General features: G+C 38.9%; 3 protein-coding genes across 3 annotated transcripts; all 3 read left to right on the top strand.

The window, feature by feature from the left end:
* The first annotated feature begins 2,988 nt into the window (after window positions 1-2,988).
* On the top strand, window positions 2,989-7,531 carry LOC141697280 (NPL4-like protein 2). The gene is made up of 2 exons (XM_074501572.1): window positions 2,989-4,225; window positions 7,090-7,531. Exons 1-2 carry the CDS (start codon window positions 3,239-3,241, stop codon window positions 7,342-7,344), a joined length of 1,242 nt encoding a protein of 413 aa, XP_074357673.1. The 5' UTR covers window positions 2,989-3,238; the 3' UTR covers window positions 7,345-7,531.
* A 91-nt stretch (window positions 7,532-7,622) lies between these two features.
* LOC141697281 (uncharacterized) lies at window positions 7,623-15,153 on the top strand. Its single transcript, XM_074501573.1, has 3 exons — window positions 7,623-7,640; window positions 7,896-8,009; window positions 14,157-15,153. Exon 3 carries the CDS (start codon window positions 14,159-14,161, stop codon window positions 15,089-15,091), a length of 933 nt encoding a protein of 310 aa, XP_074357674.1. The 5' UTR covers window positions 7,623-7,640; window positions 7,896-8,009; window positions 14,157-14,158; the 3' UTR covers window positions 15,092-15,153.
* On the top strand, window positions 9,323-9,673 carry LOC141697528 (uncharacterized). The gene has a single exon (XM_074501942.1). It carries the CDS (start codon window positions 9,323-9,325, stop codon window positions 9,671-9,673), a length of 351 nt encoding a protein of 116 aa, XP_074358043.1.
* Window positions 15,154-15,384: the final 231 nt, after the last annotated feature.

The following is a 15,384-nucleotide window of genomic DNA, read 5'->3' as shown; positions in this document are numbered from 1 at the left end:
TTGTGGGGGGGGGGTGGGGGTTTTGAATGGATTGACCAACAGCAACGTGGCTGTAGCAACTGTTGCTACTTTGTGGGGAATGTGAGGACCATTCTCAATGCAGTTTACATAACCTTCATCTTGGGAGAGTAGATGAAGGTGCATTTTCACCTTCCAATGGTGATAACTGTCTTTGTCAAGAACTGGGATTTTTACTCCAATATCCTTCTTACTCATCTTTGTTAGATTCCAAGATCTTTAAACTCTTTGTATGTCAAGAGCCTGCTCTGATACCAATTGTTATTCCTAGTGGACTAACAATGAGATTTACAGAAGGGGGGTTGAATGTAAATCTCAAAACTTTTTCAAGTTTTGAGCAGTTTATGAAAGTTGTGTGTTCAAGAAGAACAAGTGTGTGAATTGCTTTAAGCTAATACAGACAGATATATATTCAAGCACAAATGTAAAGAACACAACAGACCTTAAAAACTTTTCTGGTGGATTTGTTGTTCCACCAGAGATGGTATTTTTAGAAAATCTGTGATTAAACAATGTTGATCACAGCTGCATCCTAGTACAAACTAGATGAATTTTCTCTCAATATTTTTCTAAACAGCTCTGGAAAATCTCTCTTCTAATTACTAGCTTCTACTTGGTTTATATATTACCAAGTGTACAAGTGAAGAACAATATAAAATACAGTAATAAAATAAGATCTTCACTTGCTTCTTTTCCTGTTCACTCCAGTACTTTGTTGACTATTGCATCTTTGTACTAAAGAAGAACGGCTGCTTTTTCTGTTGTTCCTGAAATTCGGCTACCACATCTCAGCTGTCTCTATCAACCCATGTACCTCTGTTTGTAGGTACAACTACCCTTTATCAACGGCTAATCATCAGAACATCCGTTGAAGCTTTCATCCGTTGATGCACTCATCCGTTGAAGGATGTTATCCGTTGAAGCTTTCATCCGTTGATGCACTCATCCGTTGAAGGATGTTATCCGTTGATGACTTTATCCGTTGAAGCTTTGGAGACATCCGTTGAAGCTTAGCTTCTCATCCGTTGAAGGTCTTTAAGTCATCCGTTGATACTACTTCACTTATACAAGATTACAAGGCATGAAGTATTTACAATTGGCCTTCCTATCTGCATATCATCTAGTAGTCAACATGACTCGTAGTTTCTCTCAACTTCCAAGAATTACATTTTAAATACAGAGACTGAAATATGCTACAACACTAGACTTATTTCTAAGTAAAGCTACACCATCAACGGATAGCCAAAGTGGTCTTATCCGTTGAGGCTACAGACACTAAATTTCTACTTAAGTATTTTGTTAAACATATCATCAAACTAATGCACATACATTCCTAACAGTTATAATTTTATTCTACTCTCTATATAATATCTCTTGTGTGGCTGATTTTGTGGGCAAGACTTTTACTAAAACCCTAGCCACCAAGAGAGAAGATGGAGAGAGCAAGATTAAACGAGTTTGTGCTTGTACACATTCAATCCTTGAGTTTAAGCATTCGTGTGGATACCGATAGAGCGTAGATCGCGGGAGCGGGATGCGTGGTGATTGAACACTCTTTGGATCTCCATTATTCAACCAATTTTTAAAGTTTCTTAAGGTAAACAATTCGATCTACGAATTAAATATCTGTTTTTCGCATGGATCTTGCGGCGGGTTTCGAAAATTATGGTTTTTCACGTTTTTAATTACTGTTTCCGTTGCGTTTATGTGCTCGAAACCCTTCAGCATCACTCCTGTATATGTCAATTATCTCCTTCTCCCTTGTAACAACCCCCGAATATTGTTGTTTGTAATTTGAAAACCTGTGATTTTCTCCCTAATCGCCATCTCTTTTATCACGGAGCCACTTACTCTGTTTCTGCCTCGTCGTGCGTCTTGGTGGTGCACGTAACCATGATCCCCATTCTCTGATTGAATCTCCTTGAGCTGAACCAGGTCTCCTGTTGTAAAAACGTTCAGTATGAGCGAATAACCTGCATGTAAAACAAAAATCACTGAGTCTTTCATATTTGCATTGAACAATACAATCACTCCCATTTCTCCTGCAGATCTTTTTCTTTCTCTTCAGAAGTTTCCTGACATCTATCTTAATTATGATCCTCATACTCTCACGCCATATACTTGCATTATTGTTTGGATCATATGCCAGAAAAGTCCCAAAGAAATCTCCTAACTGTTTCCCAGCCGCATCTGTCATGAAATCATTTGGTAGACCATGAATTTGCACCCAGAATGATAACTCAAATAGAGGCACTTCGACTGGATCCATTTCTTTCGCAATCGAACTGATAACAAGCATAAGCCCATCAAAAGACCATGAACCTCCATTCAACACTCATTGCATGTAGTGTGTGCATATGCAAAATGATCAGATAATGATTAAAGTCTGATAAACTTCAGTATATCTTAGGATTAAGGCATAACTGAGAAAAGTACTTAAAATATGTATTTAATAATGAAGTCTACTATATAATAAATTTATGCAAGAGTCCACCTCAACTGTTTGTGCTCATTTTATGCATCTTTTAACATTATTTTTACAGTGGCTTCTCAGTGTAAGTGAGTCACAACTGCTATCAGAATTTATGTTATTATCAGAGTATTTCACACCCTGCTAAATTGCCATATCATGTTATTTAAGACCAAATTGTAATACCTTGCCCACAAAAGTTGGCTCAGTTGGTTAAAGAGGAGATAATTATCCTCTTGGTCACATATTCGAATTTCACGGAAGGAGAATTTATGATTATGGCTACTGAATATATCGCTTAAATGCCGTTTATCTTGATTTATGTGATTTGCATAGTATTGCTTGAAATTGTGAGATTTACCCCATATACACCAAGGGTAGTGGCCGCAAACTCACTGCGACTAAAAAAAGAATTTTGGTACCGAATATCATAAGGCTTACCGATAAAAATCTAATTTAACTAAATAAATTGACTATCAATTTAATCGAATCCGAAGAGTATCGAATTGGTAGGGTTGTAGACTTGTAGTAGTAGACGATATCAATCACCCCTCCTCCATCTTCCTCTTCAAGAAAACTCACACACCCACACACACTCAACCCAATATACTTCTCCCCCATCTCCACTTCATTCTCTCTCAATCTCTCCCATCTCTCTCTCTCTCAATCTCTCTCCCTCTCTCTCTCTCAATCTCTCTCCCTCTCTCTCTCTCAATCTCTCTCTCTCTCTCACACACACACACAAACAAGATGATGATCAGAATCAGAAGCAGAGATGGGCTAGAAAGAGTAACAATAGACAACCCAAACATCACAATCTCTCAACTCAAAACCCTAATTCAAGCCCAACTAAGAGTCCCCATTAATCACCAAACCCTCTCCACCAATCAAAACCTTTTACTCTCCAAAACCCCCCAAGAATTCACCCAATTCACCGATATGTCAAACCCCCACTTACCCATTTCATCATTAGGCCTCTCTCATGGCTCAATTTTGTATCTTGCTTACGAAGGCGAAAGATCGGTTATCGGGCCTTCTGTTAAGGCTTCCCCGGCTGGTTCTTTTGGGAAAAAAATGACTATGGATGATTTAATTGCGAAACAAATGCGGGTTTCTAGACAGGAGAATCCACATTGTGAGATGGTTAGTTTTGATAGGGATACGGCTAATGTGTTTCAGAGTTATGTTAATGAGACGATGGCGTTTGGGGTTAAGCGTGGCGGGTTTATGTATGGGGTTGTTGGTGAGGAAGGGAAAGTCGAGGTTGATTTTATTTACGAGCCGCCTCAGCAAGGTGGGGAGGAAGGGTTGGTTTTGATGAGGGATGAAGGGGAAGAGAGAATTGTGGATGCGATTGCGTTGGGATTAGGGATGAGGAGAGTAGGGTTTATTTTTACGCAGACGATTAGTCAGAGTAAGTTTGATTATACGTTGTCGAGTAGGGAGGTTTTGCAGGCTGCAGAGTTGCAAGGGGAGAGTGAGTTGAAGGAGTGGGTTACGGCTGTTGTTAAGTTGAAGGTGAATGAGGATGGTGGTGCTGATGTGCATTTTGAAGCGTTTCAAATGAGTGATACTTGTATTAAGTTGTTTAAAGAAGGGTGGTTTGAGACTGATGTTAAGGATGGGGATGATCCTAAGTTGTCGAAAATGAAGAAGGACGTGGTTGTTGGGGTTAAAGATACTAAGGAAATTGATAATGATTTTTTCTTGGTGGTTGTCAAGATCTCCGATCATCAGGTTCATTTCGCTTTTTTAAAGTTTTGTATCTTGTACAATTGTTTATGTTAGCTAACTTATCATATGGCTGGTCCAATTCTTACATTGTTGTGTACTCTCCTAGTTCAAAATAGAATGCATTAGTTATATAGAAGACGAATATTGTGTGACAGTTTTTTCCTAATATTTGGCAAAAGCTTAAGTAGAATGTCGTATACAGACTATAGTTAAGAAGCTTCGTATAAGAGATGCTGGATGCACTTATATTGAGTGATAGTAGTATTAATATTTTATATATTTGGTGCTTAAGTATGTTTTGGCTCTATATGAGAAGTAGCTATTCGGTACACCCCTAAACTTGTTTTCATTATCATGAAACGAGGTGCTTGAATATGGTTGGGCTCTTTTTAATAAGTTATACTAGCAAAGTTTGATGCACGGTCCTTTATTAATAATTGCTCTTTCTTCCAGCATCTCCACCAAAGTAATAGGCATAATCCACGTCATCCTATGAGTCCACGGGGAAAACTCTAGGCCTACGATTACATAAAACAGTAGTGTAGATTTAGAAAGAAAGTGGTTAGTTGGCCTGTAGCCCTTGCACATGTAGAACTTAACAACAAACCTTGTCCCTTGTTAAGAGCAATGCTATTCACTATTTTGATGATCAGAAAAATGCAATAATTTTTTAGCTTGCTAATTATGAGCCGTAAACACTGCTAATTTGTTGAAGGGACTTGCTCAGCGGGGTGTTACTAAAATGCTTTATCAGCATATAACATGATCATTATTGCAAACAATCTCTATTCAAGGCTTTGGCATTTGTGAACATTCGGGGACTGATGCAGGATGAATTTTGGATTTAAATATTTCTATTTTAAAGGGAAATAATGATATAAGATACATTAAGGGGACCCACCTCTGGAAGTACAGATATAAATTGGGTCGTGTCGTGTCAGACCCGATACAACCATATACAAAAGTACCCAAAATTATTGGAGACACAAACTTAATCATTATCAATTTTAAAAATGGCATTATTATGACCAGAATAGACCGAAAATTGGAGCATATTCAATCTTTATAAACAAACAGGTATTTTAATGAACAAAAATGTTTTAAGTTATTAACTGTATATATATGATATATTAAATTTTATATAATAATAATAACTTTGTGAGATGATATGTCGATATATCAGACACTACGTTTTCTTGTAATGTAATTGTGTCTAATATTATATTATATAATATAAATTTTTGGCCGGGTGTAGGTATTTTGGGACAACCCGAAAATTGGCTTAAGTATTTCTAGCAAGTTTTAACCCTACCGGAACCCGATCAGAGCTCAAGAACCCCTGACCAATATTTGTTTTTGTTCGTCTCGGGTTTAAATTATGCAGGAGTAGTAGTCATTGGTTTTGACATACATCTATCATTTAAAAATGACGGCGCTTTTGTTATGTAAATCACTAGTTCTCATTTTGGTGAGAAGTTGTGATGGTACCTGTCCGTCCCTTGTGTTACTCATCATCAAATATTTTTTTTAATTATTATTTTTATTAGGGTGGGTGACTTAATATTGTTTATTCTTATGCATCTTTTTTGAACTATAAGTATTTTGTGCAGCATCTGTACCGTATTCCCTTGTTTCTACTATTTTTTATTCTTTGACCTCCACCCGTGGAGTACTTTCATATTTACCAATTGTGTGTGTTTCTTCTTGTTCTCCCGTTTATCAATATCCTGTACTCCATATCTGCTTTTGAACTGTACCCACTCAACATTTTTTGTTTCGCTGCTCGTTCGTATCAATCTTTACAATGGAGTATGATGGTATTTTCGTATATGTATTTAAAATTTGGACAGAGGGTCTTGTAATATTTTACATGTAAGAACTTAGAAATATGTGAGCAGAATTTTGGAAGGTGTTGTACACTTGTAAAGAAACCTGCAAAATTAGAAGTATAAAATATTAAGCATCTACTGAAAGTTGTTAGCATGGCGAACAAAAATGATAAAGCACTCACTGGCTTTGCAAGTAGGAGAGGTCGTTATTTAGCCAAAAGAGAGAGGAGGAATGGTCCTTTATATATGTACTTGTAGGTATTTTAATTTTCCTTCACTTCGTAAGGATTGATGTTCTTGGTGATAAAACCTATACTCTAACTTAATTTGATACTTTTCTTTTCATTTTATAAGCTAAACTATAAATTGAAGTTAAACTATTTTCATGTAAACAGCTCCTGACTATTTTTGTAAACAACTGTAAAGTTGCCCCAGAATTGCTATACTGATACCTGAATACAAGCGACTTAGATCAAGGTTTGACATATATAGTAGATAGTTTAACCAGAACCGCTAGTTTACTCACTTTAGTAAATGGGCATTACATTTAATTTGCTTCTTATTATTAAGCTGCAAGGCATTGATTGAAGTGTGTACTCTTATGATTTTGAGCTAGCTTTATTTACAAGGGAAATTAGCGAATAAGGCCAACAATACTGGAAGTTGCCAAGTATAAAATGCCCAGGTGCAAAACCTTTTTGTAATGTACATTTGGTAGAAGTGCTTCCTTCTTTCAAAAATAGTTAAGCGTAGTGTGGGAAAGTGTCACTGTTCATAGACTAGGAACGAAGGCATTTTATTGTAGGTTGTATGTTTCCGTTCGTTGTTCGGTTCATCATTTTCATCTACTGACTTTTCAAATTATGCAATTAAATTCTTCGGGGATAGTTGTTTTTGTGAAATTTAGGCATTGAATTACGTACATTTACATGCATTCTTTAAAAATTTATTAAATTTATTTTCCCAAACTTTTATGATATGCAACCCAATTATATTTTTAATGATTCCTAATATATTGTTTGTTCATTGTTATTTCAGGGCCCACTTTCATCCACATTTCCTATTGAAAACAGGAATTCACCCGTGTCAGTGAGGGCACTAAAGAGCCATCTGGATCGTACAAAAAATCTTCCATTTGTTAAGCGAATTTCCGATTTTCATTTGCTTCTCTTGGTGGCTAGGTTTCTAGACATAAGTGCTGATGTTCCAGCGCTGGCTCATTGTGTGCAAGCACAGGCTCCTGTACCAGAAGGTTACCAACTCCTGATCGAGTCCATGGCCAGTTCCTCTTGATCATATTGCTGTCTGTTCATGCAGTAATATGATCACACAGCGCTGCACACCTGTTTTAATTATATTTGGAATTAATTTCTGGTCTCTCGACTTTATACATACAGTTATGTAACCTAATATTAAAGCCTTTAAATCACTGATCTCTGGATTTGATATTTTCAGATTCCATTTTCGTGTTCAAACTTAATTCACAATCCATGACGAATGTATTTATTTTTTTGTTTATATGTGATGTCCCAGTCAGATGAATCTTATCGGATGCGAGGCGGTGAGTTATACAGGCTGCATCCCAGACGGTAAGATATTTAGACCCCGTTTGGTGCTGCTGTTGCAGTCAGCTAGACAACTATTAGCAAAAACATGTCCCCCATGTTTTTGAAAAAAGTTGTTTTCAATTTTTGCAAAAAGTAGCTATCAGTTTTCACCATCAAATGTTTTCAAAAACATAATTTTAAATATTATATTTAAAAATATGCATAAATTAAAAAAAATACCAAACAGTCATCTAATTTTCCTAACAGCACTTTTTCTACCAACATTTTTTTTCACAGAACGGCCGTTTTTAACCGCACTCCCAAACTGATACTTAATGTCGGTCTGTTCAAGTAGTCAAGCTAAAGAAAGCTGTCATTGAAACGTGGAAGGCCTTAGACCACCTAGAAACGGTATGAAACAAACCACACATGATAACCCCATATTTATGCTTTATTCCTCGCTTTCCCTTTCTTCTCTAGCCTTGGGGCTTGCTTGATGGCTTCCTCTCCCTTGACGGGAGTGAGTGCAAAGCGAGGGAGGGTCTTTCAGGCCGACAATTTAAAACTATATCAAAAAGCCTTCGGGTAAACTTGACTTGATCAAGAAAGAACTTCTTGTGTAATTCATGCCTGGGGCGTTTGGTAGGGTAATCAACGGAGGGAAAGGGAAACAACTAAAATAATTCTCTTTCTGATGTTTGTTTAGTAAAAAAATCATTCCCTTCCCCTATTTTAGTTTTGGATTTAACCAAAATCCAAATTCCCTCGGGATTTGGATTGCCTTTCTCGCTTTTGTTTTCTAATTTCAATTATAATTTAAATCTTTGACCATAAAGATAAGTTATTATGTAAATTATTTTTAAACATTTAAAATAATTTATTATTTAGCTTTTTTTAATTAAAAATAATTTTGGAATATTTTGTATGTTAATTCATTAAAAAAATAATGATGTTATTAAATAATTAATTATATTAGTTTATTATAATGCTAATATATTATATTGTTATAAATATAAATATATTCTAACATTTTGAGATTGCTTAATTTTAAAAAAGTCAAAAATGAATATAATTAGGTAAATTTTTATTCCGTTTCCGCATATGAACCAAATAAATAAAACAATTATGGGTGATTTCTTTCTTTTCGCCTCTTTTCCTTTCCTCAGTTTCATTCCATATTTTCCGACATGAACCAAACGGCCCAAGGGTTTAAGAACAACTCCAACGTAGGCCTCAGTGCTGCGTTGGGTTGCGTGAGAAGGATCCTCTTGATTTTTCAGCTCTGCAGATTAAAGCAAAAGTTGGTCAGGCCCGAGTAGGTGGGCTGACCAACTCCTCTCCCATTTTGCTTTTACGTCCTTTCAACATAATATTTTATTATTTATACTATGCAATTTATCTATCCATATGTCACTTGACGGTATTAAAACTGATAACAATTTTTTTTTCCCTAAAAAGTAAAGTTGTTCTTCTGAAAATTATAACGTTAAATTTTTTAAAAATCCTAACGTTCTAAAATTTTAACATTATAAATACTAACCTTGTGATTTTATTGAGTCCAATTTCACTTCTTTCACTTCTTCAAATAAGCTTGTATTATCCTATCAAAAATGAATCCAAATAATTATTTACTTTCAAACTCACAAAACTCAAACCCACAAAATTCTCAATTCCCATATTCATTTCCAAATCTTTTTTTCCCGTATAGTCAAAATCCAAATCGAATGGGAAGACACATTTTTCTTCGTATTGTGAAAACTCTTTCAAATTTAGATCCATATTTTCAGCAAAAGGTTGATGCGTTGGGAAGGAAAGGGCTATCACCTTTACAAAAGTGTATGGCAGCCATGCGTATGTTGGTATATGGAATATCTGCAGATGCTGTTGATGATTATGTGTGTATTGGCGAGTCTACTGCGATTGAATGTTTGAAAAGATTTGTCACTAATGTTATTTTGATATTTGAGAGTGAGTATTTACGAAATCCAAACTCAAATGATGTACAACGTCTACTCAAGATGGGTGAAGATCGCGGATTTCCCGGTATGATGGGAAGCATTGATTGCATGCACTGACAATGGAAAAATTGTCCTAAAGTATTAAAAGGAATGTTCATGAGTGGACATAAAGGAGTTCCGACAATTTTGCTTGAAGCAGTTGCCTAATCGGATCTATGGATATGGCTTACGTTTTTTGGAGTTGCTGGTTCTAACAATGATATAAATGTGTTAGACCGTTCACCAGTATTCGATGAAGTGCTAGAAGGTCGTGCTCCTTAAGTAAACTACAATATTAATGGTAAAGACTATAATTTGGGATATTATTTAACAGATGGAATATATCCTGAATGGGTAACTGTTGACGGAGGAATTTGGGAACAACAAAACTTGAGGTTAGTAGCCGGAAACAAGATCTGTGATGGCAGTTCTTCGTCGGAAACGTGAACAGTAACCGATGAATCCGATGAACAGTATTCGTCGGAAAAGATGAACAGTGTTTGGTGGTGATGATTATTGGGGGCTGAGATTACTTAGGGTTAATGGTGGCTCCTTTGCGCTCTCGCTTCTGACCCCTTACAATGTGTCTACGTACCCCTATTTATAGGGGATCAAGCCCACGTAGTTCTTGGAGAACAAGAAACCTAATGGGCTTAGATTTCTTATCCCGAGGCCCAATGGGAAACCCATTGGAAACCGTCTTCTACTAGCTTTAGGAATGTCCGCCGATGAGGCCCAACCACAAAGGCCCAAGGCTCGTCCGCGGCTTCGAGACTTCACGGATGAGGCATCTCCCTGGCCAAGGATAACCCTCCGCTACCAGCTGTTTCTCTAGTCCGCGGACGCAGGTATAGCCGTGGTTCACCCCAAATGTTGGACGCATCCTTGTCCCCCGATAAGGAGCCCCTACCAGATTACAGGACAAGTGATCCCAAGCTTTTGGGTGCAAAGTGCAGGATACTCCAAAGTCTCCCAACGAGGACACCCGTTGACTACAGAGACAGAGCTCCCAAAGCACACACCAGATTTCACCCCACATCCCCAATGAGGACACCCATTGACTACAGGAGGAGGCCTTCATTCCAGGCATACCCCTGGAGGTCTCTGACCACGGACACCGCCTTTCCTGTAGATATGCTACAGGAAGGAGTTCTTCAATAGAGTACCTGCATCAAATAGATTAGTAATAACATTCTCCATCTTCCTTGAGTCTTCCAGAAAATCCATATAAGGAGCACATAAAAGTTACATTTATATGTCAAGTAGAAGTTGAGGGCGCGCCTTGACATCTCTGTATGTAGGCGTCACCCTGTGTCACCAGCCTTTGGTCTCTTCTTATCTCATTCTACATCATAGGGCGCGCCCTACACTATTCATCTTTAGGGCTTGCTCCAATTCTGTCTAAATCAAGCAAGCCTGCAAAAGCAATCAAGTCCAAACCACCCGTCCAAACAGTCTTCCTTGCTCAAGGCGCGCCCCTAGGGCTCACTATACAGGTCCCAATTAAGAAAATCCTCTCTTCCTTCCCGACAACTGGGCGCGCCTCCTCCACCTGTTGGAGGGCGCGCCTTGAAAGCATGACAACCATAACCGCCAATCAGTTATTCAATCAACAGGGCGCGTTCTAAGGGTGCACCCTCGTTTTATGGAAAGTTAATCTTATCCTTTCCTTGATTGAGGCGTTTTTCCTTCGATTTTGCTTATTTTGTCAATCTTAATCTGAATATTGTTTATACCAAATTTTGGGCATAACAACTACCCCCCAAATTCCATATGTCATTGAAAATGGGATTGGAATTTTTCTTATCCTTATCAAGATCTGTATAAACAAATCTTCCCACACATTGTTTTTTTTTACAGTACGCGCCTTGAACATCAGAGGGGCTTTATATACTCAATATCCTTATTTTCCATGTATTCCAGATTGGTGCCAACCTTATAAGGCGCGTCTTTAAGAGGGCGCGTCTTAAAATTTGAATTAATCTGAAACGGTTTTCCTTATTCTTCGGAAATCGTGACTGACATGACAGTTTTAACAGCTGTCCTTTTCACCTATAAATACAAGTCACCATCAGTCATTTTCTTTTTTACTTTTACCTTCTCTCCTACTTCACCCCCTTTTCTCTTTCAAAGTTCTACCACCGGCGGCCCTGCTCTTCTGCTCGGAATCTTATCTCCTGACCACCATTTCTCCAGTTTTTTCTAATTATTCTCTTCTCCGTTCGAAAAGGTACATAAAGCTTCTTTCTTCTTTGAACTTCATCGCATAAATCACATTGCATGTCCCATTTGTCCTTTCAACTTCTTTAACTGTTCTTGATAGTTTACACAAAATGATGTATGTATCTGTGTATGTATATTGTATATGTGTGATTTATAGTTCTAGATCCAAAATCATTGAGTTGAACTTTCAATTTTATGTTTCTGGGAATCTCAGCCGTTTTATCCTCAAAATTAAAAATATACATCCCATGATAAGGCGCGCCTCTTTATCGATACGAGGCGCGTTCCTTTTACTTTAAGCCACGCCAATGTCATCCCATCTTCCAGTCTTATAGTTTTTAGGACAGAATAGGGCGCGCCTTCATATTGTATGACTCGCCTCACCCTTCCTTTAAGTCTATTCCTACCTTTTCTGTTTCCTTCATATTTTTGTATCTCGTTCTTTCGTGTTGGGCGCGCCCTCAACATTTTTGATTTTCTTGGCAGCTGGAAGACGAGGGCGCGTCTTCTCCTTTTCACCCTTTCAAGGATTTCCTTACCAACTTGGGAATCTATTCTCCTCCAAACGCTTACTTGGACCCCCAGCTTCCGAACGCTCACCATACTCCCGAATTCCTGAACCGGGTGGCGCGTCTTCTTCAAGACTCCAAAAAGGGTTCCTTAATGGCAAATTTTTCAGATAACTCGTCCACGGACAACATTCCCTTATCTCGTAGACACGGAAAGCAGAAATTAGTCCAAACGTCCACGGACAACATTCCCTTATCTCGTAGACACGGAAAGCAGAAATTAGTCCAAAAAGAGAGGTCTCCAGCCCCCACTAGTACAGAGCTAGACGATGATGATTGGTTTGAGAGCTTAAATGGCGACAGGTATAGGGGTGTTGAAAGGGGGGTTAATGTAGGCGCTGGGCCTTCCAAGGTTTTTTACAAGGCTGTTTCCCCAAGCTTATCTCCTCAACAACCAAAGGGCGCGCCTACCTCTCCTACTCATGAGGGCGCGCCTGAAGCAAATATGTCACCACTTCGTGATGAAGAAAACTTCTTTGATGAAGACTCCTTTCAATTTTCCACCTCTCCTGAGCCTTCTCCAATTCCCTTCCAACATTGGGAAATTTCTGACAGCGAATTGGATTTTGATTGGGACGAATTCGAATCGTGTAATGAAGCTGTGAAGAAACGTTTCAGGAAGGAACATGGGAAGCTTTTCTGCGTGGGTCTGTCTTCGGCTTGTTCAGACGAACAACTAGGATGGCTCATGGAGTTTTATGACATGGAAGGCATATGGGCGCGCCCTTTGAGCATGATGCGGCCCCATATCTTCAATTATGGGAGAAACTTTAAAATTCCCAGAATGGTGACCAGCCCCAAACTGGTGTCTTTAGGTATAGGCGCGCCATTACATCCCTTCCTTAGGGAAGTGATAGAATTCTACGACGTAGCCCCACTCCAACTTTCTCCCAACAGCTACAAGTTCGTCCTGGCCTTGTTCATCCTCTATACGGACTTGGGTTTTCCCCAACCGTCCATGGCCGAAGTTGCTTATTTTTTCAATCTAAGAAAGTCTGACCACGGGTACTATTATTTGGTGGTGGATAAGCAGCATAATAAGAAGGGTTTCTCCTCTGGCAAGCTTAGCCACGAGAAAGGTTGGAAAGAGAACTTTTTTTACCTGTATGACGTTCCCAGGATAAGGATAAGGTTCAACAAGTCACCAAGTAAGGACGCGCCTTTTTATCTTTCCCCTTATGTTATTTTTACATTTTTCCTTTCTTTTCTCATTCTTATACTTTTCCAGACAGACCATCTTCAAAACTCCTTAAAGGCGATCCAAAAAACGAGCCGAAGCCCTCCTTAGAGTAACTTCTGACAGGTGGAACTTAAAATCCTTAGTTACTCGATCCAACTTGATGCGAGTAGGGATTCTTTCTAACCAAGTAGGAGTGAAGTGCAAATACGTAAAATTTAGGAAAGGTGCTCCCGTTTCTCGAATTATTGACTTAGGTGGCGAAGAAGCTGAAGAAGAAGAGGAAGAAGAAACAGAGGACGGTTCTCTACAAGGCCAAGACCCTTCAGGTTCATTAATTGTAGAATATAAGGGCACGCCGTTTCACTATTGGCGCGTCTTACTTCTACTTGTCAACTTTTTATTGCCATACCAGATTGAAAAACTTTCGTTCATTTTATCTTTCTGTGTCTTTAAGGCACGCCCTGTTACTCTAGGCGTAGCATTTTACTCATGTTTATCAATATTGACTATATCAATTGCTTCTATCTACTGCATTGTTCAACATATTTGACTGTCATGATTAACTAATATGTCTTTATGTCTTGTGCAGAAATGGCTCCTCCAAGAATCCCTAAATCTTTTGGGGCGCGCCCTGGTGATAAGCCTAGGCCAAAATCAAAGAAAGATGTTCCTGCGGCACAGGCATCCGTCCCAACTTCTGCCTCCGTCCCTCAAACTGCTCCTGTTCAAAAGAGGCCCATCATCGACCTCACAGAAAAGCAGGGCGCGCCTAAGAGGCAAAGAGCAGAGGGCGCGCCTTCTTCTGCTGCTTTGAACGCTCTTCGCCCTATGGGCTCTCTCCATGTTTCAGATGAAGAAGTGGAGCAATGGAAAGCAATGGATTTGGGAGATGCAACTCGTGCTTCAATAAAGGCCTCTTGCCAATTGTTTATCCACTCCACTCGAGTGGTGGATAAGTTACTGGAGGATGGGGCGCGCCTGGAGAGATTGCAGGGGGATAACAACATTTTGAGGAACACTCTCAAAGACAAAGATTTTCTTCATGCCAAGGACATTAAAGTAAAGGATTCTGAGATCTCTTTTCTCCAGGGTGAGGTGGCCAAACTTACTTCCCAGCTGGAGATCGCCAACAAAAAGGCTACTTCTCTCCACACTGAGCTGGATGCAGCCAACTTGAGGATTGAATATCTTGAGGAGCAGCAGAGGCTAGGCTGGCCTGATGAGAAGAGGGAGATATCTGATGAGGCTTTTGCCAATGGTTTTTACTTCTACAGAGTGGGCTTTGTGGCCAATGATCCTGACTATTCTTTTGAGAAGTTTGGGGAGGAGACTGTTGCTGAGATGGTGGAATTCAAAAAGGAGCATGCCACTGAAATCAAGGCTAGGAGGGTAGAGCTTGGATTGGAAGAAGAAGAAAGGGAGGGCGCGCCTCAAGAGGAAGTCTTCAAGGACGCACCTGAAGTTAATCCAACTGTCCCCCTCCAGTCTATTCCCCCAACAGACCAGTCCCAAGGCGCGCCTTAATCATTTATATATTTTAAATTTCAGATACTTATGAGGAGCCAGCCCTCTTTTGATGCTGTGCAAAGTTGTATGACTTGCTTTGTTGCTACTTTTCCTTTTTGCATCGTGACTTTCTGCATGGCTTAATATCTTTTTATAAAACTTTGTTAAGGCACTTCGATTTTTTACTTGGCCATTTTACGTTCCCATGGATTTTGTGACTATAGGGTGCGCCTTATTTCTTGAATTTTGCAAATAACACCTATTTGTAATCCCTTTTCGATATTTTACTCAAGTATTAGTCCACGGGCGCG

Source organism: Apium graveolens, chromosome 11 (assembly GCF_009905375.1).
Source record: "Apium graveolens cultivar Ventura chromosome 11, ASM990537v1, whole genome shotgun sequence".
NCBI lineage: Eukaryota > Viridiplantae > Streptophyta > Magnoliopsida > Apiales > Apiaceae > Apium > Apium graveolens.
This window is presented reverse-complemented; position numbering and strand designations above follow the sequence as displayed.